Source organism: Rutilus rutilus, assembly GCF_951802725.1.
Source record: "Rutilus rutilus genome assembly, chromosome: 9".
Lineage (NCBI taxonomy): Eukaryota > Metazoa > Chordata > Actinopteri > Cypriniformes > Leuciscidae > Rutilus > Rutilus rutilus.
Window position 1 is genome coordinate 25,481,818 of NC_140223.1, and position 27,143 is coordinate 25,508,960.

Consider the following 27,143-nt stretch of genomic DNA (forward strand, 5'->3'; position numbering starts at 1 on the left):
GATAACAGATTACAATAAGTTTTATTGTTCATGATATCAATGGCTGGTTTCACAGACAAGGTTTAAGTCTAGTCCTAGACTAAAATGCATGTTAGAGCTGTTTTAACTGAAAGCAACTTGCACTGATATATCGTAAAATATGTCAGTGCCATTGTTTTGTCTCAAGAGGCACATCAGTGATGTACTTTTTTCTAAAGTATGTTTAAAAAAGCTACTTATATGTCCTAATTTAACTAAGGCCTAATCCTCACAGTAAAATACTGTTAAATTTACAGTTTTTGGAAGTGAAAAAGTAATTGTATAATTTACAGTGAAAAAATGTAAATTGACATTCCCAGAATTCCCTGCATGACACTACATTGGGGTTTTATGTCACATTTAATGTTGTTAAATTAATGTTTATTGCATTTTATTGCAAAATTTCATGTGTGTTACCATGATGGTGTTTAGTGTTTGTGTGAATGACACTGTGCAGCTTCTATATATGTGTATATTTATTCAGAATGTGGAAAAGCTGTTAGTGATGAGCTCTGATTCATCACAAGATTGGTGGTTGACAATGTATTATAATTGTACAAAACAGAATTAGTAATGCCATAGGTTGGTAATTAACATTATATCAGATAATGAAATGTGTTTGTTTTTTACTGTAAAACCTAAAATGTTGCTACCATATTTTTTACGGTAAAAATCTGGCAACCACAGTTGCTGTTTTTTACCGTAAATTTAAAGGACTTTTTTTTTTACAGTGCAGTGTGGACTTTTTGAAGCTGGTAGACTAAGCATGTTTTGCTGGTTTAGAAAGTTTTGAAAACTCAGCAGAAAAGAGATCTAGAGCACTAGAAGCTTTGAGTGGTCACACTATAGGACAGTTTTACTTCTGTTGGCCATGAAGATCTCCAGCGCTGTGTTCTGAAGCAGGAAGCGTCGGGTGAACACTGCTCGGATCTCGCTGAACATCCATTTGCCGTGAAGCCCCTCAGAGTAGACCAGCACCTACGCACAGGCGGAAAGGAAAGAGATTCGTTAACTCAACTGCAATCCAACAGATTTTCCAGGTTGTTTTTCAATACAGTGTCACACGTGTTATGATCGTTGCTCGGGAAACACATTCCTTAGTTGCAGTTTGATTGTCACTCCAATCATAATGGCATGAAGCCACTTTGACGGAGCACTGCGAAACATTCCATTCCCGTCAGAAATGTTGGCTGGAATCTACTGAGTGACAGGCCAGGCTTTGATAGGCTTCTCAAAATGGAGGCATCTCTAAAAAGACGTAAGATGATGCTTTCTGTTGATGATGCAAAGGGCCATCTTTCCACCTTTCCTCTATTTTGTTTGACACGTCTCTCTCACTGGGCTGTTGGAACACAATCCCTATGGGGGTAAGGCGGCCGCAAATAATCCATACTAACACAGGGCTGGGGCAAGAGGGGGATCATTAGTGAGCTTCTCCTCGGAGAACCCCGGGGACCTCGGAGACTGGATCAAGAGCTTCATCCTGACAGGTGAGAATGAGCCAAACTCCATTCCCCACCTACCACTTTAACGGACCAAGAGGTACACACACAAACATATGCGTACACACTCACATTCTTCAAGACCAAAAAAAGAGAATGGTTTGTGGCACATAGATAAGAGGCCATTTTGGGTGGGTGCAAAGGTGAAGAAAGGTTTTGTGGTAGAGGAAAGGTTTGGGACATTGTGTACAGTAACTGTGAATGGGAATCGGTTAAGGTTAGCACCTAAAGAGAATTCATCTTGAGAGATACTGAAAGCCTCCACCAACCAGACTGGCCTTGCTTAGTTTCTCCCCAGAATAATTCTCGGCACTGACACAGAAGAGCCTCCTGTCACATCAGTGGCTCTAGGGATCAATTAAAAATGGATTATATCAAATTGCTCACCATCCACCACTGTAGGTACTCCATACAAACCCCTAACAACCAACGCTAGATATAGATAGGTTCGCCCTGGCTGACACCTTGACAGAAGAGAACTCAGAGAGCTGTCATAGATAGATTGTGTGGAAAACAGCAGTTTAGTGGGTAAGTAGTTAGAAGAACCATTTGGAAGATTTGGCATTAGAGGTTCAATGACTTCCCACATGCTGAGAGAACAATGGAGAGAACAATAGTAGCAAAAAAAAAATAAAAAAATATATTAATATATATATATAGAAGGGAAACTATGTTCAACAATAAAAAAAATTAAAAAAAACATAATAATAATAATAATAATAATATTATTAATATAATAATGACAAACAAATGACTCATTAAAACGGTAATAAAAACACATTATTGTCAAATTATTGGCAATAATAAAAACAAATGAATGCAACATTATTACAATAATAATAACAATATTTAATAATAATAAATGTAATAATAATAATAATAATAACAACAATAATAAAACAATGCTAAATCAACAATACTACTACTACTAATAATAATAATGCTAATAATAATAACATTATTAATGATAAAGATAAAAACAATCATGATTTCAATAATAATGCTAAAACAAGTAAAAGTACAATAACAACAATAATAAATATTAATATAATTCTAAAAACTAAATGAATATATAATGATACAACAATAATAAATGTATTATTATTAATATTAGTAGTAGTAGTAGTAGTAGTAATAAAGTATTATTAATATAATAATGATAAACAAATGAATCATAAAACAGCAATAAATATTATTAATATAATTTTAAAAACTAACTAAATATGTAATTATAGTACAACAATAATTATTTTATTATTAGTAGTAGTAGTATTAATAATAATAATAATAAAACAAATAAATCAATTTAGAAGAAGTAGTTTTACATCTGAACAAAATGTGACAGGTGCTTGCCCCCAATAATAATACTAAATACAAGACCTCTTTGTGTTTCAGGGGACAAATTTAAATGTATATGCATCTGCACATGCCCTTGCCTGTCTCTTCCTGTGACAAAGCGCAGGCCAAAGGGTTAGCCGACAACAAAAGATACTGCTGGAGAAAAAGCGTCTCAAAATAGGTCACATCAGAAACAAAATTTGTCATAACAACGGAGCTGGCACATCAAACATCAACAAGCCAGTGCCCCTGTAGACACAGAGGTCTCTGACAAAGTGCAGTCGTTATTCTCTCCCGTCTTTTTGTTCTCATCGTGGAGAAACAGAGAAAACGAGAAAGAGAGAGAGAAAGGAGGACGGAGGCCCAGCTGTAAAAAATGGCGCTTAATGAACCTGTCTGGCTGGGCTGTCCCGCTGCCTGTCAGAGGTGTCACAATGGTGACGAGTGTCAGGAGCGAGCGGCTCCGGGTCCCGGGTCCCAGACAGGCCTGCCAGCTGGAGGCTTCTGCCCCAATCTAATCACAGGCTCCAGGCTTTTACCTCACTGCGCACACACAGCTATACCTAGCTCACGTTTGGATGGTTATGTCTGTTGTATATGCAGCTGTTACGGTTGTAAAAGGTTCCTAACAGATGCATATTAGCGTGTTTATTGCATCAGTGGAATAATCCAACTGTTTTGTTGTCAATGCAATTTATTAATTTGGCTACTGTAAATAAACACCGGGCCCCTATTGACAGTCGGCCCCCACAATTCTTCTCGTTTTGTTGGTGTTAACAGCCATTATTGAGCATGACATCCAAGGCAAATCTTTTTCACCATTCTTATTCTTCAAAGGACGCCCCGAAACTGCCCGCCCGAATGAAACGTTATGACAGGGGTGAATATATCAAAAAGATCTGTCATTCTTAAACCGGACACAATTTTTCACACAGCCCCTCGAGAGATGAGTGCAATCCCTCTCCATGTCAAATGTGTGCTGAGTCTGGCCGGGGATATAACAGCCAGCATGACTGATATGTTTATAAAGCCGGTCGTCTGTCGCACTGACAACCTGCCATCATAGCACCTCTGCTGGGCTCTCTGCAGATTTGTCTAATAGGCTTCCACTGCTGGGACTGAATGCGTGTGTGTGTGTGGAATGAGAGAGGGGAAAATGTGTCCAGAAAGTGAGAGCACTTGTCTCATCTCAAGAATGGTGACTACTCCCTATGGTGCGCGAGAGAAAATGTATATATGAGCTAAAGAGGTTCAAACCCCACAGCCTAACAGTCATTTTATCTGCACACAGATACATTTAAAGGAACAGCGCACCCAAAATTACAATTCTTTAATTATTTACTAACCCAAATTTTGTTCCAACCCATGTGACTTTTTCTTCTTCTGTCTAACACATTTAAAAAAATGTACATAATGCTTGTTCCAAAAGCTCAACAAAAAAAGAAGAAGAAAAAAAACACATAATAATTAATATATGCTATAGATAAAAAAAAAAAAATAATTATAAATAAAAATAATATTTTTCTCAAAATATTCAGAAAAAAAGGCAAATTATTGCTTTAGTTAGGCTGAAATTGAACTTTTAAAGTGCATTCAAACGTACTGTGGACATGGCTGACATGCGATACATTTCAAATTTCCTGACTAGCTCTCATTCAGTTACGAAACGTGAGAACCTCGGGTAAACTGATGACCTTTTTTTTTTTAGGCTGTTCCTTTAAAGAGATTAAACAGAAATTAACCAGACCTTTAAACCAATCACTGCCACTCAACGGCAGTAATGGACACAGTAAGAAAAGGCTGACTGACTTTTGTAGCTTGTAAAAGGCTTTACTGCATGCAGGGTACAGTGTGTCTGGTGTAAGGGGCAGCTGAGTTTGAAAGCAGACATGCTGTGGCACTGTAGGTGTAGAGAGGAAAGACCAGCACAGTATGTGACAGTCTTTACCAAAGGGCCTGTTTTTGAACAGGTGGGGGGGGTCTGGACTGTTTACCGCCGGCTGTTGCTGGCTTCGGGCTTCAGGAGAAAAAGCACAGGATGACAAGGTGTGACTACTCCAGTCTGCTCACTATGAATGTGTGTGTGCGCCCTATCACCTAGCCTTGTTGCTGCCAAATTCATGCTTGCATACTTCTTCCTCAGAGCTGCTGCTGCCCTTTCAACCTTAATTTACATCACAAGGATTTTTTGGCCCCATACATGAGCTTCAAAATATGACTTAGTAATGAAGTGTTTGTAATCAAATATGCAAAGCTGTGTTCTTAATTCACAGGGTGTGTTCCAATTCACTTAACTTGAAATAATTTTTGTTCATTTGGAAAGCCCTGCAATCACATTTTTCACAAAAGTATGAAGCAGCACAACTGTTTTTAACATTGATCATAATAAGAACTGTTTCTTGAGCACCAAATCAGCATATTAGCATTGATTTGTGAAGGATCATGTGACACTGAAGACTAATGGCTTACAAAAATTCAGCAGCGCCACCGCAATAAATTCTATTGAAAAATATTAAAAGAGAAAACAGATCTAAAAATGTAATTTGTCACAATATTACACACACATACAGTACATAATTTGCCATTTCACTTAAACATGTCTGAATACTTTGTGAAGCCTTCATTTGACAATTGGAGCATATAGTTGAGCACAAGTATAATTTATTTGAATGCCCAAAGGATGATTAAAAATTGAATTAACAGGAAAAACTGAGCTCTTTCAGCTTCATGTTAATAAACAATAAAACTAAAGTAAGATTTGTGAAATTCATTGATCTAAATCTCAAACTGTTTACCAGAAGTTTCTGTATATCCTTTTAAAAGATGAGAAAAACTCATCTGAAAGGAAAACACACACACGCACCCATGCACATCAAAGGCTGTATTTCCCATCTGATCTCTCCTGTTTGTGACATGTGCTCTAAGGGGTGAAAATAAGCAAAATTTAAAATTCCTTCAGATTATCAGAAGCCTCTCATTGGACGTTCCTCACGGAATCCATTTTTCAGCCCCAGAAAAGGGGAATGGCTCCCTGAGCAGGTATCTCCGGAAAGAGGATGTGGTTTTTGCATAATCACTGTCAACACACATTTGGGGTGTGCGAGAGCGTGTGTCGGGGTGACACGGTTTCAGTCGTGAAGCGAGACTGCGGTGATAAACGGATGAATATGAGCTCTGCTCGCTGCTCAGATCACTGCCTAACATGTCCAACCCAGTTTGTCAATAGTGGTTTTGCTGCAAGGGCCGTATTTCAGGCATGCTCTTGAGGTTGTGCGTGCCATGAAAACAGATATGTTGGCGATGGTGGAATCTTCTTGCGGTCGAGCCATTTTGTTTTCCATTAAATATTGGTTTGCTGGGAAATTAGAAGCTCATTAAAAATCTAAATGGCTACAAAAGGAAACAATGAGCAGAAAAAGGCATATAAACGTCCCCGTAGGCACATATACACACACGCGGCTAACACTAATCTAGATAAACAGCTTGAGAGGGCTTGTGTTAAGGGCTTTTTAAAAAGACGGAGTGTAATTTTCTATGGGGTCCATTTGCTGAGCCCGCACTAATGGCCCTTCTTAAGAGACTCATCACGCTTAAGATGACTGGAATCGCACTGGCTTGATGAATAGCCTCTTCAGTCTGACAGAGAAATCGCAAACAAAGCTCTGCACTCATCACATGGAAAAACAGTAAGGTGGAACAGAAAGAGATAAAGGAGATCCCCTACCAACGAACAAGTTTGGCTAAATCGGTAATACTAAGTGCTTAAAATCAAACAAAAGACAAGACAAGATATTCTGGGCATAAAAAGAGAGATCCATAGAGATGATTTGATGCATCTTTTGCATGTGGAAAAACTTGCCTAATCTGCACAAAGCCAGACCTGAACATCTTTTGGAGGATTTTTGACCTCATTGATGCTTGTTAATGGGAGCAAATCCCTGCAGCCATGTTCCAACATCTAGTGGATAACCATTCCAGATTTGTATTGCTGCAAATGGAGGACAAAGTCTCTATTAATGCCAATGGTTTGGAAATCAACTGTTCAGCTACATATTGATGTAGCGTAGATAAAGCAATGGATATACTGTATTGCACAAAATGCATCTGGAAACAAGAGTATGAGGGGGCTGTGCGATACACAGTCTTTGCACCATACAATTAACAAGATGTTCGACCGGCTGTTGTGAACATCACACCTTCGTCAATTATTCTTTTGTCCCAGAATCTAATAATATCCACCCAAACTGTGAAGGCCTCCTCCCCAGTGCCAAAAGATGCACTTTGAAGATACCTGTACAATAAAATACTATAACACAAAAATATGCTGGCACAAAAAGTAAAAATATATTAGCTGCTAGCACTAGAATGTGTATGCTAGGAAGTCTCTGCGTTGAGTGGGAGGGGTGTTGCTTTCATCCTCAGGGGTAAGTCAGAGGGAAACAGAGGAGGGTAATCTGGCTGTTGAGCATGGTAGATAATTTGCACTTGATCCCCTTGTAATTATATAGTTTAAATCTTTTTACCCTCACTAATCCAGCGGCGTATGGAGACGGTTTCCGGGCGGCGTTGAAGGGGCTGTTGGACAACCCTCGTCAACTTATGTCAAACGCTTTCCTAGAGGATTTCGGGAGTGGGAGGAGAAGGCTGGGGTTGATATAATTATTCTGACTGTGTTTATTTCATGCGCACACGTACTTTGCATATCACTCCCCACCATGAGGAAGAGATGGAGGTGGAGGAAGTCTTGAAAGGAACAGGATGAAAGGGGGAACTAAATACAGTTGATGTTAAAACCAAGTATTGCAGTTAATTCTCACAATTATTTGCAATTTTTGTGTATTGCGATCATTTAAACACAACTTGCAGTATCTTTTCAGAGTAATAATTAATCAATTACAAAATCAATAAATACTTAAAACTACAATGCCTGTTCCTAAATGTTTATATTAACTAATAAGAAAATCTAGTCATTTAGAATACGATGAGGAGTTTGCGCCAATTTAATAATAATCTTTTATTTTTTTAAACAACATTCACTTGGAGTTTTTAGACATTATTTGTTTTCAAATAGTCTATGCATGTTGTTTTAGACTTAATTACACAATGTAATCAGTAGATCATAATGTTGCAGTCAGACACAAACAGAATCTCCGGGTCCCCGATGACCCGGGGTTGATTGCTCAGCTGAAGCACGAGGGAGTGTTACGTACATGTATGTGCTCTCGGTGGTATCCCTGCCGGCCAGCGGGACAGCGGGCCATCTTGCGCGCCTGCCAAAGCTGACAGCCTGTGACAATCTGCTTGGCGTGCGGCTATTTGACTAATTACACTGGATTACAGCATATTAATGCAAGCTGTTTTCTCCAGGGTTAGTGACCTAGACATGCTAGCTCCAACACACGCTAAGCACACAGGAAAAAAAGATTTTTCTTTTGCGGAAAATGAATATAGAAGTTGCTTCACTACTTTGTCTTAGTTGATCAGTGAAAGTGTATCTCAACTGGAGGCCTAAGTCATGCTGTCTCTTCTGAACTCCCATAAGGCCGTTCCCATATAACAGAGAGGGAAATACAGAGATTAACATTTCTATATGTTTCCTTTTCTCTATCCCTGATTTGAAAAGGGAAATGCTTGTAATTTGAGCAAACAAAAGACAGCAACTTTCTTAAGTGATTTATTACTCATAGGAGTAAATGTTTCCCAAAGCTGGATCATAGGCATTTTCTCATTGATTGTGCTTTTGTGCTGAAATGAGATCTTGATTAATGGTGGAATGTCACATGGGAGAGATTTGGTCTGTAGGATAAAATCTTTATTTTCCAGTCATTTCCGCTTGAGAAAGTCTGGGATTTCTCCAAAACGAATCACTTGCTAGCATGTGTGTAAGACATATCTCTAAATCAATACTACTTGAAAGTGGAGTATGTATTTAATTTTTTTTTTTACAAAAATTGGCTGAGTGAAAGTGTTAAGGATTTTTCATTGAGCCTTTTTGCAGGTTATAACTGTCTTTATAAGCAAGTCATTAAACCATTCATTCAACCGATTCGTTCAAAACACTGATTGATTTAGGAATGAAACAAGTGACTACATTAATGGGTAAGCCACTGGTTCCTTCCCAGTGAACCACTGAATCATTCAATCAGCTGATTCATTCTGCAGACATGCCACTACTGTGTGTAGTTTGAAAAGACACTTAGCAACACTGGCTCAACCAATGGTTTGGGCTTGGGGACCGTACTATCGGTTCCCCTAACCAATAGCAGAAGGGGGAAGTATTCCAAGAAACCTGCTTGAGAATAAATATTTTTACAATTGTCGTCGGTAGAGGTACATAAAACACACAACTTAAAAAAACAACAACTAAAGTACATTTTTAGTAGTCTTCTTCTTTGGCAACCGAAGTCTCAAAGTACTGCTTTCTCATAGTATCCACTGGGCCTGCAATCTATTCATATGCAATGGACAAAGTAAGCACACACTGTGTCTGGGCCTCTGCTATCAACAAAAATGGAAGCCGAGACCTTAACAAAGGCAAAAGAGGAGAAATGAGGCGTACAATGAGTGTGTTTAGAACACAACGACTCCAGCGATTGTGCTAAACCAATCCCAGACTTGCAACAAAGAGAGACTGGAGCTTTGCTATTTGTATCCTCTCCTCTGGCTCAAGCGCAGTGTAATAATAGTCTTAAAGTAGGCATTGTAGGAAGAGAATACTTGAGTGGCTTACACAGGCAGTCTTATGAAACATTTAGGCAACGGTTTCCAAGGGTCCAAGGAGGATGGAAGAAAAGGTAACGCGGCAGAATGGTCTTCTAGCGTTCTGGCGGCCTTATTGTACAGAAGTCACATCAAATTAACTCTGAGGGCCATTTGGAGGGCCTTTTTCTCTCTGCCGAGCTTTTCAGAACAGATTAAGCTATGAAAACTTCAGAATTACTAAAGCACCTATTAAGCATTATGCTCAGTCCTTTCTTCAGCGCTCCCTTTGAACACGATTGAATGCACTGGGGCGTTCAATAGACTCTGAGAGGAGAAAGACTGGAGTTATTGGGGAGGAAACATGATGACAGAAATATTTAAAGGATAAAGAAGACTGCCACAGAACTCATGATGAATTGACAAAATGTGTTTACAAATAGCCTCTCCCGAGCTTAAAAATGTACATGAAAATTCTGGTTTGTGTGTGTATTTATTACCAGTTAGACAGTTCATTATTCTCATCATCACTGGAGCTCAAACTATAAGCCACTGTCAAACTCTGGATTGTATAGAAGAGGTTTCAAGGTAACAGGCAAGTGTTTTTATAACTGTTGCATTTATGGTTTCTTGTCCACTACCAAGCTCTGCAGGGGACATGGAGCTAGAGCAGTTCAAAGCAGCATGGAAAGAGCATGAATAGTAATTGTACTTAACAGGATTGGAGAGGGTCCTGACAGTGGCTCTTGAGACGCAGGTCGTGTGGCGTTAAATGGCTGTCACCCACTCAAAGATCCACGACTTGGGAAAAGCCCCCGCTATTGGTGAGCACCGGAGCTCACATGCAATGTCAAGAACAGGGTCCCGGCAACTTCAGGCAACCTGGAATATGTTGTTCATTAAGTCCTAAGGTCTTGGGTCTCTAAACTTCAGGACTTAAGGAATGCAGACTTAGGTTTCAACTAAATGTTATATAAATATGAAGCAAGGACATCTACTATAGGACAATATAAGTGAGAGACTGGTTGTTCTTTTGCCCCAGACTGTAAGCTATAATGAGACCTCAAGGGGAATCTGCCTATTAAAACAGCAGGTATCTAACACCTGACCAGAACAATATATTGACCGTAGCCCTTTCAAAACATCCATACAAACAATATATAGCTATAGAGCTTTTGCACTCCTAGCCTGCAAATTGCCCTTCAATACAAGGAGAATGATAATTTGGGGGACATAGAAGACATATATCAATTACTATAGACAAATCTTGCCCTTACCCCTTAAAAAACATTTTATAATTAAAAATAAATGATATAATAATAACAACAATAATAAAATCAGTATTTGCTTTATGACATATTTTTCCAATAAAGGATGTTTCTGAGTGTCTCCAAAGGGAAGTTTTGTCAGACTTGAGCTCACTTTTTGGTGATGTATTATATAAACACCCACAATCCTACAAAAACTTCTAGCATGAAGCCCCCTTAATATGGTCCTTATCAAACCTCTAATTGGATTGCCAGTGCTTGGAAGGAAAGATTCTAGGCCCTCTGCCTTTTATCCTTTTGTATTCCTATCAGCCACAAAATACCAAAACAATTGGATTGGGATCAAATGGACTGAGAGCTTTTTTGTTCCCCCAAACACAACAGGTTGACTAAAATCAGACCGGGCAAAAGCCTCAGCCCTCCGTTCGAAGGATGGGGAAATTTGAATTTCACAGGGTCTAAGTGACGTATCGAAACAAAGCTCCACACTGGCCATTGTTTGGCCTTTTACCAGTCAAATCTTAAACCAGCAACATGGTGCGCCATTCAAACCAGAACTCCGGTTCAGACTTCGAATGACATTTTTAGAAAGAACAGTCCTGAATATAACCCTTCAACTTTACTGGATACATTATGAACGACTAGAGGAATGAGCCATCGCACCTTGGTCACGTCCTGTGTGCTCGAGGAGTATCCCCTCATCTATTCAAATGCCAAAATAAACCCTCCCCTAGCACCAACATCAATCACGTTAATTACGCCAAACACCATAATAACAATAATTACAATAATATCTCATTAAGAAGGAGAGAGTGAATGACAGAGGAGAATTAATAGCAGGCAGGTGTACAACACGCTGCAATTATGGAGCCTGAAATTAGTTCATCGCCCAAAGGCAAACCGAGAAGAAAGAAAGAGACTCAGAGAGAGTGAGATGGAGGGAGGGAGGGAGGGAGGGGAGGTGGAGAGAAAGTGGGAGTGAAGTTTCACAAGCCAAAAAGTATTAAATAAAAAGAGAATTGCAAATAAGCAAATAAAAATGTCTTAAATGTGTAAATTAGGGGGAATAAAAAAAAAGGAAAAAGAGAGGAGGGGGAAGGAAAAGCAGCTTTTCCTGGCAGAGTTGTGGGCACGGATGAAAGGGGAGCGGCCCACCGTGATCAAGGGATCCACAGAGCTCTGCGGCAGCCATCAAGCCTGCACCTCTGCCGTCGACTGGCAGCGCATCCTTCTCCTGCCAATCATTCATTACGCCAAGCCGGAGTCATAGAGGAAGCGCATCCATGCCTTGACCTATCATATTACAGCTTCTGTAAACGGCTAATCCTCGTTCGTCAGATGGTGTCAACACCTCCGCCTGTTTTTGCACGCTCTCACCCCCGCCAACAGACAAATTGACACAATAATAAAATAATTTGAATTTCAGCATAGTGTAGTGCAAAAGTCAGAGCATTTATTGTATATTGCCCATATATGTTTGAGTGTATATATATATATATATATATATATATTACATATAACACACACACACAAGGGTGCATTAAATATACACATGCATCCTTTCTAAAAAAAACTATTATTTCTTTCAAAAAAATCTTACTGACCATATATATTTGAAAGAAATTAATCATTTTTGTTTCAGCAAGATGCATTCAATTGATCAAAAGTGACGGTAAAGACATTTATAATTTAACAAAAAATAGTATTTCAAACAAATGTTGTTCTTTTGAACCTGAAATTACAGTTTCTAAAAAAATATTAAGCAGTTTTCAACATATTTTTGTGTCACAATATCACTATTTTTTACTGTATTTTTCATCACATAAATGCAGCCTCTCATCTAGCTTTGAAAACACAGTGGAAAACATGATAAAAGATGATAGTATTCAATAAAGTTACATTTATTATCAATAATAATTATTGTAATTAAATTTTACTGTTAATTGAACTTTGGTGTCTTTTATCATTGGCAACAGCAACTGTTTTAAAAGCAATAAGCCAATACGTATATTAGCACATTTTTACTTGATTTATCAATTTATAAAAATCTGAATATAAAACGCCAGGCTGCTGAATGTTTTATGGTAAGAGAGCACGTGGTCATCAGGATGGCTCTTTTAGCCTGAGGGCTGTTCCAGCGTGCAGTGAGAGCCCTCGAGGCAGGAAGCGGCATGTCAGCTCTTCCCTCTGCCCTCTCCAGGAGTTTCAGCAGGAGCTGAAACACACCTACTGAATTTTGATTATGGAAGCCAGCTACCTCAACCACTACATTAATGAGGCCGGTCGAGAGCTGGAACCCCAAAAATACAACAAAACACTAGAACAGGAGGCCACTATACATGTATTAAGCTTTTGAGTCTGTGATCTTTATGTGTGACAGTGATTCAGATGGAAAAAAGCTAAATAGCATTAGCAACATAGCAAAATGCTAAAATGCTTGCAAAAGTGCTTAAGTTTCGCAATCAACATATAAGCTTAAAATACTAGAAATGTACTAAAGTTATTCTCTGAGGATTAAGCAACAAATCTGCCGCTTTGAATCTGTTGTAGGCTACAGCAAAAAATGTAAATAACGGATGCTAGCTTTGTTTAAAAGAGGCTAACCGATTAATTGGTTGGTTATTTTGTCATGGCCTGTCCTTAAAAGCACCACAGACCATAAAATGAGCTGCCTAATTCATTTGGCCCTAAAATCAGACTTTCACATAAAGCAGAGGTAAGGATATCAATCATTTTAACCTTCACCGAGGCTACATGTCAGCGTCACAAAACAGCTCATGTGGTGTTAATGAGCGTGTAATATAAAACACCAGCCACTAGCTCCATATGTCGCAGCATTATGGAAAACAGAGTCTTGCTTCTGTTACCAGAGAGATTTAAAGAGTTTTAGTCTGACATAGGCTACTCAAATTTAATATAGTAGATTTTTAATAGTATCAAAGATAGGATTCAGATCAAAACTGCAACAAACTTTCTGCCTAATTCTACATAAATTGGGTAAGTCTTAAACCCTGATCTCCATAAAAGAACATCAAAATCAGGTCCAGCCAGTCCGCTCTTCATTTTACATTGTCAATTACGTGTCATTGTAGAGGGATTCTCTGTATAAGTCAGCAGGCGGAAACGAGGCGGGGGCTCATCCACGTTATTAATGGAAATGATATACGTCAATATGGCCGTGTCGCCTCCCACGTGTCAGCCTGTCGTCTTACACAAAGGAACTGGCAACTTATGAACTGCCTGCGCCGCTACGTCGAGTCCATAAAACAACTGGCCCCGGTCACCAGGGAGCCCCCCTTGGTCCCGCCCCCTCCCTTGAACAGAAACCGCCCCCCTCACAACAGATGACACAGATGGGGAGAGGGCAAACAAAAAAGGGGGCTTCCTTTGTAGCAAGGGAACCTTTTCAAAAAGCCATTCATGCAACAAATTGGGGAAAGCTGGACCTCACTGCATCACTATAGGTTCTTGCTTTTTCAATGGCTAATCTATAAGTGCAGACACATTTATGAGTTTCTTTGTGATAGCGATTTCAGAGCAATAAAATATGAAGTCTAAAGTTCAAACGATTTGGGTATTTTTAGCATTTTGTTTTGGCAGCAACTCTACATTGATAAAAGTTTAGGTCACACATGCATTGAAATGCTATTGTTGAAAGATTAAAAATGTAATTTAAATGTCTGTCGTACCAAGTTCTGCACTGATTTATCTAATGGATTTGACTTTTCTCATACTTTAAAGCATAAAAAAAAAAAAAAAAAAAAAAATCCCCCTCTTGAAAGCTCTATCTAGTCTTTACCGCTTCATGAGACGTTTCGCTAGAAAGCACCTGTCTTACTTTGCAGTTTGCTCACTTTCTTTCGGTTTATTCTCGCTCTCCTGCGGCGGCTTCTTCCCCCCCTTCTACCTTTTCTCCTCCCTTTTTGCAATCTGCATAGAGAGACATTTGTCATCATTAGCCCAGCTCTGACAGTTGGCACCCAGCACCTCAGATCTCAAGGACTGGCAATTATGAAGCCTTCATCCCTTATTTGGGTTACATGGCCTAATTTCATCATGGGCTTCAACCACCAGCATTTCATTACTCGAGCCCCCCAACCTGGGAAAAAAAAGTGCAGTCTTTTTCTCTCTTTTTCTTTCTCTTTGTTTTCACCCTCCAGAACCGGCTGTCGAGCGCACGCGCTTTTTGGAATAGGGCGGTATAATTAATTTGAAATGCATCAAGGCATTGTCCTCACCGGGGCTGTTGAGAGGATGTTCTGGTTGAGTATCATCGGGTCAGTGAGCGAATGATTACGGACTCAACCTCTAAACATGGGATGTCTCCAAGACATTAAGATTAATCACAGGGAGCTGAAGAGGTTGGTGTCTTGTGACGGCCGCTTGTTAAAGGTGTTTTACCGAGCTTAGGGTTTGTGTACGGCACTTGAAAACAAACAGATGAAAACAAATGGATCTGCTTACTGAATACAAAATGAATTCCTTTACAGGAAATTTTCAAAAGTTTGAACAGTTAATAGAAACGTAACCCTTAAATGCATGAATGTTTCGCCAAACATTATTACATATTCAGGTCTTCAGCGACCCGGACCTATATCTAACACTGATGGATCTCTACCTGTCTCAATAATATAAAACTCTCCTGATGTTAGAGTAACAATTAAAGAGGAATAAAATAAAGCACACTTTTGGGACTTGGAAGGGTTCAATTTGAGCAGATGTTTTATACAATCATCACTGTCCTCATTTCCCAGAACATTCAGCATCTGGCTCAAATTCGCGATCTCAAACTTATTCTCAAAACTATAATTTTCAACATCTTCAAAATCAATATTTTGATCGCTGACAGCTTCTTTACCAGATCCAGCATCAAGTGACAGTGACACTAATATCTGATTGCGTTCAGTACTTGCTCTGCAGTAAATCGCTGAGCCATTTCAGGTTTTGCTGATGATATTTCCAATTCTTTTGTTTTCTGCCTGCGGTAACTGTGAGTGAAACGTCACTTCATCATTGTGTCTCAGACATTGCCACCTTGTGGCATAAAAAGGTGAATTGCACTTATTCAATGAGGAATACTAAGATGTCTAACTTTAAAAAATGAATGAGGAGGAGGGTAGTGAATGACGTCCCGGGTCACTAAAGACCCATGCTTTTAAGGGTTAAAGAGATAGTTCATTCAAAAATGAAAATTCTGTCATCATTTACTCACCCTCATGTCATTACAAACCTGCACAATTGTTTTCGCTTTTGTCTATACAATGAAAATCAGTGGGGTTCAAAACAACATTGGACCAAAAACAACATGGGACCCCCAACAACTTTTTTTTTTAAATATCTTCTTTTGTTTTCCAGATAAATTCACACAGGTTTGGAATGACATGGGAGTAAACGGCATAATTTGACAACATTTTGGGGTGAAATCTCTACAATTCGCCATACATACTGTATGCGGAATATGTGATTTTGTGCATGCACTTATAAGTGAACACACCTCAAAAAAATCTTCAACTGTGTAAGATTTCAGATTAAAGGATATTTAAATCAAAAGGTCCTTTTTTGAATAAACTAATGAAATCAGTGCTAAATCTATGCAAATAAATTCACGCCATTAATCAGAGAAGCTGACAAGCAACAATGCATATTGCTGTTGGGGGGGGTATGGCAAGGCTCAAAAAACCTGATTAATTTTCCAATGTTCTTCTCTCTCCCTTGCATTTGGGAGTTACTGTTTATGTTTAGCCTATCTAGTCCGCTATACCAAAAATTTTTACATTTTACGGAGCGGATTTTGTCCTCTTCTCCCAAACTCCCCCCCCAGGAGGAGGCTTCTAATACAGCATGAAAAATAAAACAAATGGAGGGAGAGCATTCAAAGCATGAGAGGTAGGGGGCTGACAGCCGATAGGCAAGAGAAAATTAACTGGGAGCCCTGCAGTGTGGCCATATTGCCTGGAATAACTGAATTCGCTTCGGAAGAAAACTCAATGACAATTTTGATATCCATTTGCAGGAAGCTGAAAGGGATATGTCATAATAAGTGTCCATCTTGTATAATGCAATCCCCACCAGCACCAAGCTCCACGCTAATATTGCTTGTCTTAAATGGCAGGGCCTTTAATATGATTTATATTTGACTTCTCCAATCCATTAAGTGCACTCGATAATCTGTGCTTTGACCTAGCGACGCCTTTTGGCTCAGATCCAGTTTTGATATTCTTTCTTTTTTTCGCTGTCGCAAAATGATGATGGGATCAGTGTAAAGAACTGTCCATGAATGATGATGAAATAAAGCTGAGCTGACCTCCTTTTGTCACTGAATAATAGGATTATTAATATTAGTGTGAAGAAGTGACTATTAACTTCAATTAAGACTCGCTTAAGCTCTTGATATATTCAAATCTGTGAATAACTCTCCTGGTACTATTAATATTGGCATACAATGTTCTAGCCACATAAGAAGTGCTATCTAATGTTGTCCCGTGATGTCGTCCTTTTAAATTTGCATGCTGGATTATTAATGCAGGGTTATAATTAAATGCACTGCATGATGCAAAGACGGCAGCACTGTCTGCAATGTATTTCTCTTTAAAAAAAAAAAAGTATTTTTCTTCAAGAGATGCAGGAAAACAAATGTTAAATGTCAAAATTAAATTAAATTAAAACCAATAAACGAACAATAATACAGTTTAAAAAGAAAATATTACAATAAAAAGTATTACATTTATAACATATATAAAATAATAATAAAAACATATTTATCTAAGTGATTTCAATCAATTAATCAAAGGTTAAAGTACTTATAAAATCAAAGAAATATACTGACACTATACAATCTATTTTAATGTACTTTTAAAAACATAATACTGATATAATCCATTACAACACCCATTTATTCATATCTATGAACTACACAATTTACGTTCTAGCCGATTGCGGTTTTGACAATTTAAATGGCGACTAAAAACCTGCAAGACCTTAACCTAAATCATCAATTTGTTTAAAAACTACACAATTCAGTTAAACATGGTAATGTAGGGCCATTCGGACATGGAGAATCACTCCTCAGAACGAGACTGGAGGGAGAAAGAAAAATGAAGAAGTCATTGGCGAGGAAACTCCAGAACAAAGAGGCCTTCAACGAGCTAAACGTTTCCTGGGTCATATGCTCGTCCAAAGAGGGGCGGAAGCCGGAGTCATTGTATTGATTTACACAATCCGGCATCCTATTCGCTGGGTCAGAAATAGCACCCGTACTGTTGTCACACCCTCATATATCACAGCGAAGCCTGTGGATAGTGCGTTATGGTCACAAAGACACACAGATCGCAATGTTGCGGAGACGCGGTGTGCGTGAGAGGAGAGGGGGTCTGAGGTCAAGGGGGTTTTGAAGTGCCTTCAGGTCACACTTAACAGAGCGCTTGAGTCAAGTATACAGTATTGAATGGTTTTGTATTTCAATTATTTAAGATGCAGCATAAAAGTTTCCAAACGAACTGAACAGCTCTCGTTAATTTTTATAAGTGTGTTTATAAAATCTAACACTTCTTGAACTTGATCCTGAATATTTATGCAGCCCATTGCAGTATTAAACGCTGCAATGGAAATACTGATAAACAACCATTTGAGTTCTGTTTCGTAAAGTATATGCTTTATGTGTATATGTGTTTGAAATAGGCTAATTTTCAATGTGGAACGTGAGAGTCGAGGACTAAACGGTGCTAACAGATGAACATTGCTAATCCGAGATGAAATTATGTCTGATACTATAACACTGTTTACTGTAACTCACAAACAAACAATAGACAAGCGACTGATTCAGACATACAAAAGCAGTGCTGAACACATCAGAGCATAGACCAGTGAAGGGAGGGAGACCGTCTGATCCGATACGGTTGGGTGCCTGCCATGTAATGTGTGTGCATGAGAGAGAGAGAGAGAGAGAGAGAGAGAGAGAGAGAGAGAGAGGTGGTTGAGGTGGAAAGCAGGGTTAAACAGAGAGCACCAAAGATTTTCTGAGAGTAACAAGGTGTCAGTAAAAAAGAAGTATTTTGCAATCCTCCCATTTGTCAAACAACCCTAATATATCTACCTAAAAAAAAAAAAAGTCACCAAATGCATGTACAGTAGTCCAGAATGAAATTCATATATCAGATGAATTGATTGATCAGATAAAGTCTTCTGGGCACAAGGATAGGCTACATTCTTCTTAAAAAAAAAAAAAAATTTGATTTTAATAAAGTGCCATATACCTGCCAAAGGCCCAAACAGCATTCACCTTGCTTTCAGTTCCTGACAGAGGCAAAGGGGAACTCTGATAAGTGTGATTGTTGCCTGTAAACTGCAGAGCTCTATTAATTATGGTTGGCAAAATCCTCCAGACATAAGGTGCCAAGCAGACTACAGTGAGGGCTGGAGCCAACCGACCCTGATGCCTCAGCAGTGACCTGTAACAATCTGCTCTGTGTACTGAAACAGACTTGCATATAGGACATATATCTACAACATGTAGCCTATCACATTTATTCAAATACACGTTCAAATGTGTCTCCGAATTTCAAAGAAAAAAAAAAAGAAAAAAAGAAGGAAGAAGAAGCATTTTTACTCATAATCAGTGATGCATCATGATTGGGTTTGGAAAGGGCACGATGAATCTTGCCTTGTTCTCGTTGTTCTCCATTAGATTTCAGATATAATATCGCGAGAAAAGTGCTTGAGTATTTCGCGCAATATTAGGCTACACAACTTAAATCACACGCAACCACGATAGCCTATCTAGAAAATATCTAGTCACACACACAAAAGTTTATCTCATATCGTTAAAATATTTCCTGTCGTTTGTACAATTCAATTATTGAACGTTTAATCTGCAGAGCCAAAAAAAAAAAAAAAAAGGGAATAAAAGGTTAAAATGAAGAAAATACGTGCACGTTATATAAAAGCTTGAGGTTTTAATAACCTATAACGATCCAAAAAGATTTAATTAAAACGAACCGTGACTACTGATTTGACTGAATTAGAAACGAAAAAAAGTAGGCTATAAGCTACGACACTATAGCCTATTTTAAAACAATAATAAAAAGACGTTCAGGTCAGGCTTCTATTTTTCTGTCCCTGGAAGAAATACAGAACTACTTTTAATTAAAATGATTAAAGAACTGTCATGAAAGACGAATTAAAAAGATCAAAAAGACGCTACATTTCTTACTACATTTCTACACCACTGCGGAATGCTTAAAGCAAAAAAAGCTCAACTTTAAACAATAGGCTACTTTTTTTTTTTATAATCAAGTGAAATTAAAATAACTAATTATACACAAATGCGAGACTTTTAAATGTGCTATGTTAAGGAGAACACATTAACGAAATGTTATTTAAGCCCTTATAAAGGCCTTTATCTTCATGTCATCTACAATGAACTTCACAAAAAAACTAAACCTAATCGTTTTTATATTTTACACTAAGCAAGTAAGGCGACACCACGACTATAAATGCACCTAATGCTCTATTTGCTGTTTTGGAAAATAAACAATAGGCTACGGATTAATGTTCGAAGTGTTTAAAATAAAACAAAAGATTCCGGCGTTTGGTACCGAGACGCGTAATCGTTTAACCATCATCGCCATTACCACATGTAGCCTACACAGCAACATATTAAAAATAATATTTCTATTAGGCTATTCAAAACGAATTTTAAATAACATGCAATATAAAGAGAGAGATATAACGCATTGTATCAATGTAAATGTAGTCATTTAAACACTTCAAATCATGTGAAACAATACTGCAACACCAAAAGAAAAATCGAATTAACAGATCAATTAAAAACTTTGTCTAACTACACGCATCTCTTCAGTGAAAATTGAAAACAACTAACAAATCAAAATTTTCGACAAATTGTAGGCTAATCGAGATAATGAAAATTGAAACTCAAAATGAGTGATACAGCCGAAATATCCTATTAACAGAAATATGAAATTACAGGATTTCTGGTAGAAAAATAAATAATAACGGACTAATAGACGTAGTCTGTAGGCTATCTAACAAGAAGAGCAGGAAAATCCATATATCACGAATAAACCTGTATCTTCTTCCTCCAACGTGTAGGTGTGTTTCCACCAGACGATTTGGTTGTGTATAAAAGCGGAGGATTAATTTGTCGTCAATAAACTGAAGGCAGTGACGACTCGGGCCGTGATTGGACGAGCTCCTCTCAAACCCTCCCTTTATAATTTCACAGGAGTGAGTTCGGAGTCTTAAACAAACCAACAACGCTTGGACACACACTTAAGAGCACCCTGCACTTTCCAACCTCTATTTCAAACAGAGAAAAGACACCGCAAGTGGATTCAAGAGGTTTGCTGAACTACTGATCCGTGCGTATGGACTTTTAATTGCTGAATAAGACCAAGGGGTTTGACTTTTTTTTTGGTCGCAATTGAAAACAGAAGCTGATGATTTAACTGGCAGACTTTGTGCATGTGCTCCACGCACAAATAAAAAAAAAAAAAGGTATTTTTTTATTTATTTGAAAATCCCTTTTTCCCTCTAAATAGTCTACTTCTTCTCTAAAATTGGCTCCTGTACAAACAGCCGCGTTGGATCCCTCGGGTTACTGCGAGACTCCGGTGTACAACCCGGATCTCTGTCCAAATATGATCGCCGCCCAGGCCAAGCTGGTGTATCATCTCAATAAATACTACAACGAGAAATGCCAGTCTCGGAAAGCGGCTATCTCCAAGACCATCCGGGAGGTGTGCAAGGTGGTCTCGGATGTCCTGAAGGAGGTGGAGGTCCAGGAGCCCCGCTTTATCAGCTCCTTAAACGAAATGGATAACCGTTTCGAGGGGCTCGAGGTCATCTCCCCTACTGAATTCGAGGTGGTCCTCTATCTGAACCAGATGGGGGTCTTCAACTTCGTGGACGACGGCTCTCTGCCGGGCTGCGCCGTGCTCAAGCTAAGCGACGGGCGGAAGAGAAGCATGTCCCTCTGGGTCGAGTTCATCACGGCTTCGGGATACCTGTCCGCGCGCAAGATCCGCTCCAGGTTCCAGACGCTCGTGGCGCAGGCGGTGGATAAGTGCAGCTATAGGGACGTGGTTAAAATGGTCGCGGACACCAGCGAGGTGAAATTACGCATCAGAGACAGATATGTGGTTCAGATCACCCCCGCGTTCAAGTGCACCGGCATCTGGCCGCGAAGCGCTGCCCACTGGCCGCTGCCGCACATCCCGTGGCCTGGCCCGAACAGGGTGGCAGAAGTCAAAGCCGAGGGGTTCAATCTCTTATCGAAGGAGTGTTACTCGTTGAACGGGAAGCAGAGCTCGGCGGAGAGTGATGCCTGGGTGTTGCAGTTCGCCGAAGCGGAGAACCGACTGCTCCTGGGAGGGTGCAGGAAGAAATGCCTGTCGCTGCTCAAGACGCTGCGCGACCGGCACCTTGAGCTACCCGGGCAGCCTCTCAACAACTACCACATGAAAACTCTTGTGTCTTACGAGTGCGAGAAACACCCGCGCGAGTCGGACTGGGACGAGAACTGCCTCGGGGATCGACTGAACGGGATTTTATTGCAGCTCATTTCGTGTTTGCAGTGCAGGAGATGCCCCCATTATTTTCTGCCAAACCTAGACCTTTTCCAAGGGAAGCCACATTCGGGCCTTGAAAACGCTGCCAAACAGACTTGGCGACTGGCTAGAGAAATTCTAACCAACCCTAAAAGCCTGGAGAAACTCTGAGGTAAAAATAAAAAAAATAAACGGCATGTTTATGAATAGAAGGCCTGACTGATCAAAGTTCTGAGGCCTAGACGCTAATCAGGAACTCTTCCACAAAATGGTCACTGTTGTTTCTGTTGTAAAAAAAAAAAAATATTTTAGAGAGCTCCGTTTAAAAATACTTCACATGACACGAATGTGTCATAAGGAGGGAGCGAATTGTATCAACAATCAAAATGAATATAGTTACCTGTCAGTATTACTGTTTCTTTCTTTTCTTTTTACGAACCCTGCCCAACAACACATTTTACCTAAAAGCTTTCGAAACAAAGCTGTACGTGACAGAGAACCTGTACATTTTATACTGTAAATAGACACATTTGTAGATTGTGAATCCGGTGGTCTGCAGTTGTGATTGTTGTTCTGTGACACGTTAATAGAAGTATAATTTCACATGTTTTAACATTCGCCTGGATTATTTCTGAAGAGAGAAAGAAGAAAAACATGCATCCACAATTTAATCTATTGTCAATGGCAAATTTCTAAAGTTTACATTTTGATGGTACTATTTCTGAAACATTCCATTCGCATACTTGAATTCTTATTTAAAGTATATTCGACCATTTTTGTTTGTACCTTGCTTACATGATAAAAGGCTGAAATTGAGAATATATATATGAAAAAAAATATATACCTGAAAATAATGCACTTGAAATACACTGGAATATAACATTTTGTGATTAGATTTTTTTTTTTGATTTTTTTTTTTATATATCTGTCTCTGAGTTTATTTAAAGATTTAATAAAAGCAAATTAATATTTGTGTCCAAACAATGACTACATGCTACATAAATATTGCAGTGTAATATAGGCACGATTTTTGGGGGGATTTTTAAGTCTCTTCGGCGTGAAAATTAGGCTACACGATGTAGCCTGATTTTTACAACAACAACAAAAAAAGCGGAATACACAAAACAGGAAAATAAGAAAATGTCTTCATGTGAACAGTGGCTGTTGAGAGAAGGACACAGATTAACTGAAATATGGATTGCACAGACAGGTCAGAAATGTGTGGCTTAACGATATAATTCTCTCATGACAGTTCTGCACATCTGAATTGCACCCCTTCATTTAGAAATGTTCAAATTGTTTTTTATTTTTCAACCTAAAATGTGTTAGATTATATTTCTTTCACTCAATGTTATTCATGACAAAACTGAAGATTGCCGATTCGCGCAATTATGAGTTTTAAATGCATAAGTCTTGGTTAATTTTACATAGGCTGTTGTACATGAACTATCACTTTAAATGACATTTTACCAGGCACGTCTAGAAAAAAAAAACAACACACAAAAAAGGGACATTCAAGGCATGGGCCTCGATTCAGAAAGACATGTCTATATTTTTAACGTTATTGAATTGACGGTTTTTATAAAGTGCTGAAATAATTAAACACTTTCTAGTATTTGATTTTGTTCCATGTCATTAGGAGTGCAATTCTGCTTGGTATTTGTGCACAGTTACAAATGCGCAATAGAAATTCAACCTACTTTGCCATCAATGCGTCTGAAGGCTGGGTCCTCTTCGTCCACTTCAAAATAGATTTCCGTGGTTGTGATAGAGAGAGTCCCACGGGCTTCAGTGGCCGGGGCAATAAGCTGGGCCGGGGTGCTCAAGACAACAGGGCCTATAACAAGGAGATATATTTTAATTTTTCACAGGGGAAATTACCCAGGATATGTATCGCCAGTCAGTCATCAACAAGCGATACGCAGGCCTAATGCAAGTTAGTAACTGATTATGGCTGCACGACCATACACGTATTCTAAACAATTTGTGTCATCTCTTCAGAATGAGTTTGCAATCTTTTTTTTTCCCATTCCTACCTTTTCGAATAAGGTTTTGTAGACTTTGACGAGGTCTATCGATCTTCATCATGCATGTCGTGCGAAAAAAAAAAAAAGATCGGGCCTATAGGCTATTCAAAATAATCTCGATATACACCAAAAATAATTGTTTTATTAATAGCCTAATTACAAGATAAATATGGTGCAGAGTTTACACTATACGCATGAAAATGAAACAGGAAAAAAAATGGGAAAATATCCTACATTTGAATTGTTGAAGAGAATCGTTGCAGCAATTTACACGATTAGACTTCCGAATTGAGGGATTGGTCATATGGCATTATATCAAGAAATAAATGCGAATATTTTAATAGGTGAGCGTTCTCATGAGACCCAACAGCAATCATTTCACAGTCACTTTCCTTCGTTATTTTGCGACAAAACAAATGTGATACGCATTTACGCGCTTCCTAATCGAATCAGTCGTTGTGATTCCATCTTGATTATATGAAACCTGTAAAATTGACCTTACAAACATTATTAAAATATTTACAGATGTTGTGATCCCGGTCAGATGACTATGATCTAATCCCAAGTGTGTGTGTGTGTGTGTGTGTGCGCGCGCTCGCTCTTTATTTTTCTCTTTGACCAGTCCTCTGTCTTTTATTAGGCTAGTTGTAGCAGCCCACGGATCTGTCCTGGATGTGAGGAGAGGCTCTTGAAATTGGGATATTTATCGATCCCCTGAACTCCAAAGAGCCACTTTAACGTCTCATCAATCTTAATCTGCTCTCCTCGGCCAATTATGCTCGATACTGTTGCAAGATTACAAGTGGATTTGGGTTTCAATTCCCAAAGCTCTCCTTCACTGCTCTCCCTGACCGCTCGTAGAAACCCAAGCCACTCTGCCTGCGTTTGTACCAGCGAGAACATTCGCCATTTCACTTCCCAAATGTTACAGTTTGAAATGAATGAAAACAAGTAGCTTATACAGCACAACCGGACTTTAAAGCAAAAGCATACTGACTAAAAATAAATAAGCGAAAAGTCTTTTGTATGGTTTTTTTACCTAAATGAAAAAATAAATACTGCTTTGTGGGAAGGTTTTTAGTGCCAATTAATTCCTGGTTGAAACCACAGGTCCAACTCAACATCTATTAATAGGCTATACCAACTCGAAAACTCGAAAATAGAAAATAGGATAGATAAATTATGTTGAACAAATAATAATTATTATTTTTTTTTTCTTTGTGATTGCAAATTATTTGAAAAGCTATTGTCGGTTCATGTGTCCATTTAATCCGAATCAAGTCCCTCTAACACGTTTAATAGAAAAAGAGGCTACTGGGGACACTTGTGAATCCAGACACAATACAGCATTAATCCAATGGGCAGAGGGGTTTAGATCTAAAGCCTCCCGGGACCTTTTAAAAAAAATGGGGATGAAGCAAAAACTTTCGAATTACAGAATCAGAGCGATCAGGTTTCACATGTGATCTCCTCTGCGCGCTTGGACCGTTTCTCGATTGTTGAAAATCCACATGAACAACATTTAGGCCCATGTTTCTTACAAAGCCCAATTTTATAGCACTATCATATAGACCTGCCTACTATACTATACTATACTATACTAGCCTATACTATAGGCCTACTACGCACCCAAATAATAATAATAATAATAGCTAATATTTGTTAAATCATTTGTAATTTTCCCTGTGAAGCCTACGGTGAATTTGTAGTGATGTAGTGTTGATTTGAGAGTAGCCTACTAGTGAGGATTATCAGATTATCATGTTGGAATGAAACAGGTGCAGTTGTACTCAGCAAATCTGAGCTGCATGAGGCCGGGCCGCGCGCGCTGTGTCCTGACGTCAGCTGCTAAACAGGCTGCCTCGCGCTATCGACTGTGATGTCACTGTGGCGAGACAAAGGCTTGCTGGGAAAACATGATTGTTTTCTCTATCTCTCTGTCACTTCTATAGGGGCCTAATATGAATATAAAAATGGGAACAAAAATATTCGTTTGATCAGAGTTCAACGTAGATATTAAACATTAACTGGTACAGAACATGAGATCTATTATGGGTCAAAAAAAAAAAATCTACACATTTAACTTGTAAAATGTATGAATCACAATTATAATCTAATTTTAATAAAATATATAATAATTATTTATTTAACAATTTTAATTATTTAAAAAACAGCTTCATACATTTAATTAAAATGTACAATTTGGTGTGAAAGGCAATGTGAATAAGTATGAGAAACAGAGTATGTGAAAAAAAGAAAAAGAAAACGGTACCATATCTCTCTCACATCACACCTATTCTGATTAGTGTTGTGTGTAAATACAGTCATGACAGCTCCTGTACTCTGATTGGCTGCAGGCAAACAGAGCCCCTCCCATTGGCTGTGAGAAGGCTGTTGTTGATTGGCCTGTTGTTTACACTGATCTCATTAGCACTAGCAATAGCGTGTAGGCCTACTCAAAATAGAAACAGCGCACACACACTGCATGCTGGCACAGATAGCACAGCTCCCCTTGTGGTGAAGATACACAATTCACATAACAGAACTAAAACAAAACACCCAATATAGACAACATGCATAAATATACGTTTTTTAAACTATATGTTGAGCAGATAAAATTATTATCACTGGGTCACATCATAAACCTACTGCCATGAGTCATAATAATAAATACAAGCAATAAGAGCATTTTCATTGATGAAAAGCCTACTTGAAGTTGAACAATAT

General features: G+C 38.7%; 2 protein-coding genes across 4 annotated transcripts in view; one reads left to right on the forward strand and one right to left on the reverse strand.

Annotated features, from left to right (window-relative positions):
• nbeab (neurobeachin b) overlaps positions 1-27,143 on the reverse strand; it is a 284,815-nt gene that overhangs the window by 52,039 nt on the left and 205,633 nt on the right. For 2 of the 3 annotated variants that reach the window (XM_084419403.1, XM_084419404.1), the window contains 2 exons: positions 24,090-24,226; positions 879-996 (listed from right to left, as the gene is read on the reverse strand). In XM_084419403.1, coding sequence (XP_084275529.1) covers positions 879-996; positions 24,090-24,226 — 255 coding nt within the window. Of the gene's footprint in view, positions 1-878; positions 997-11,980; positions 12,073-24,089; positions 24,227-27,143 lie in introns of those variants that run through there. The other variant, XM_084419405.1, reaches the window with a different exon arrangement.
• Positions 21,085-24,073, forward strand: mab21l1 (mab-21-like 1). The gene has a single exon (XM_084419406.1). The coding sequence runs from the start codon at positions 21,481-21,483 to the stop codon at positions 22,558-22,560; it is 1,080 nt and encodes a 359-aa protein (XP_084275532.1). The 5' UTR covers positions 21,085-21,480; the 3' UTR covers positions 22,561-24,073.

Bases quoted from the DNA above. Each gene is read 5' to 3' on its own strand.
- mab21l1 (XM_084419406.1), top strand. From the start codon at position 21,481: ATGATCGCCGCCCAGGCCAAGCTGGTGTATCATCTCAATAAATACTAC.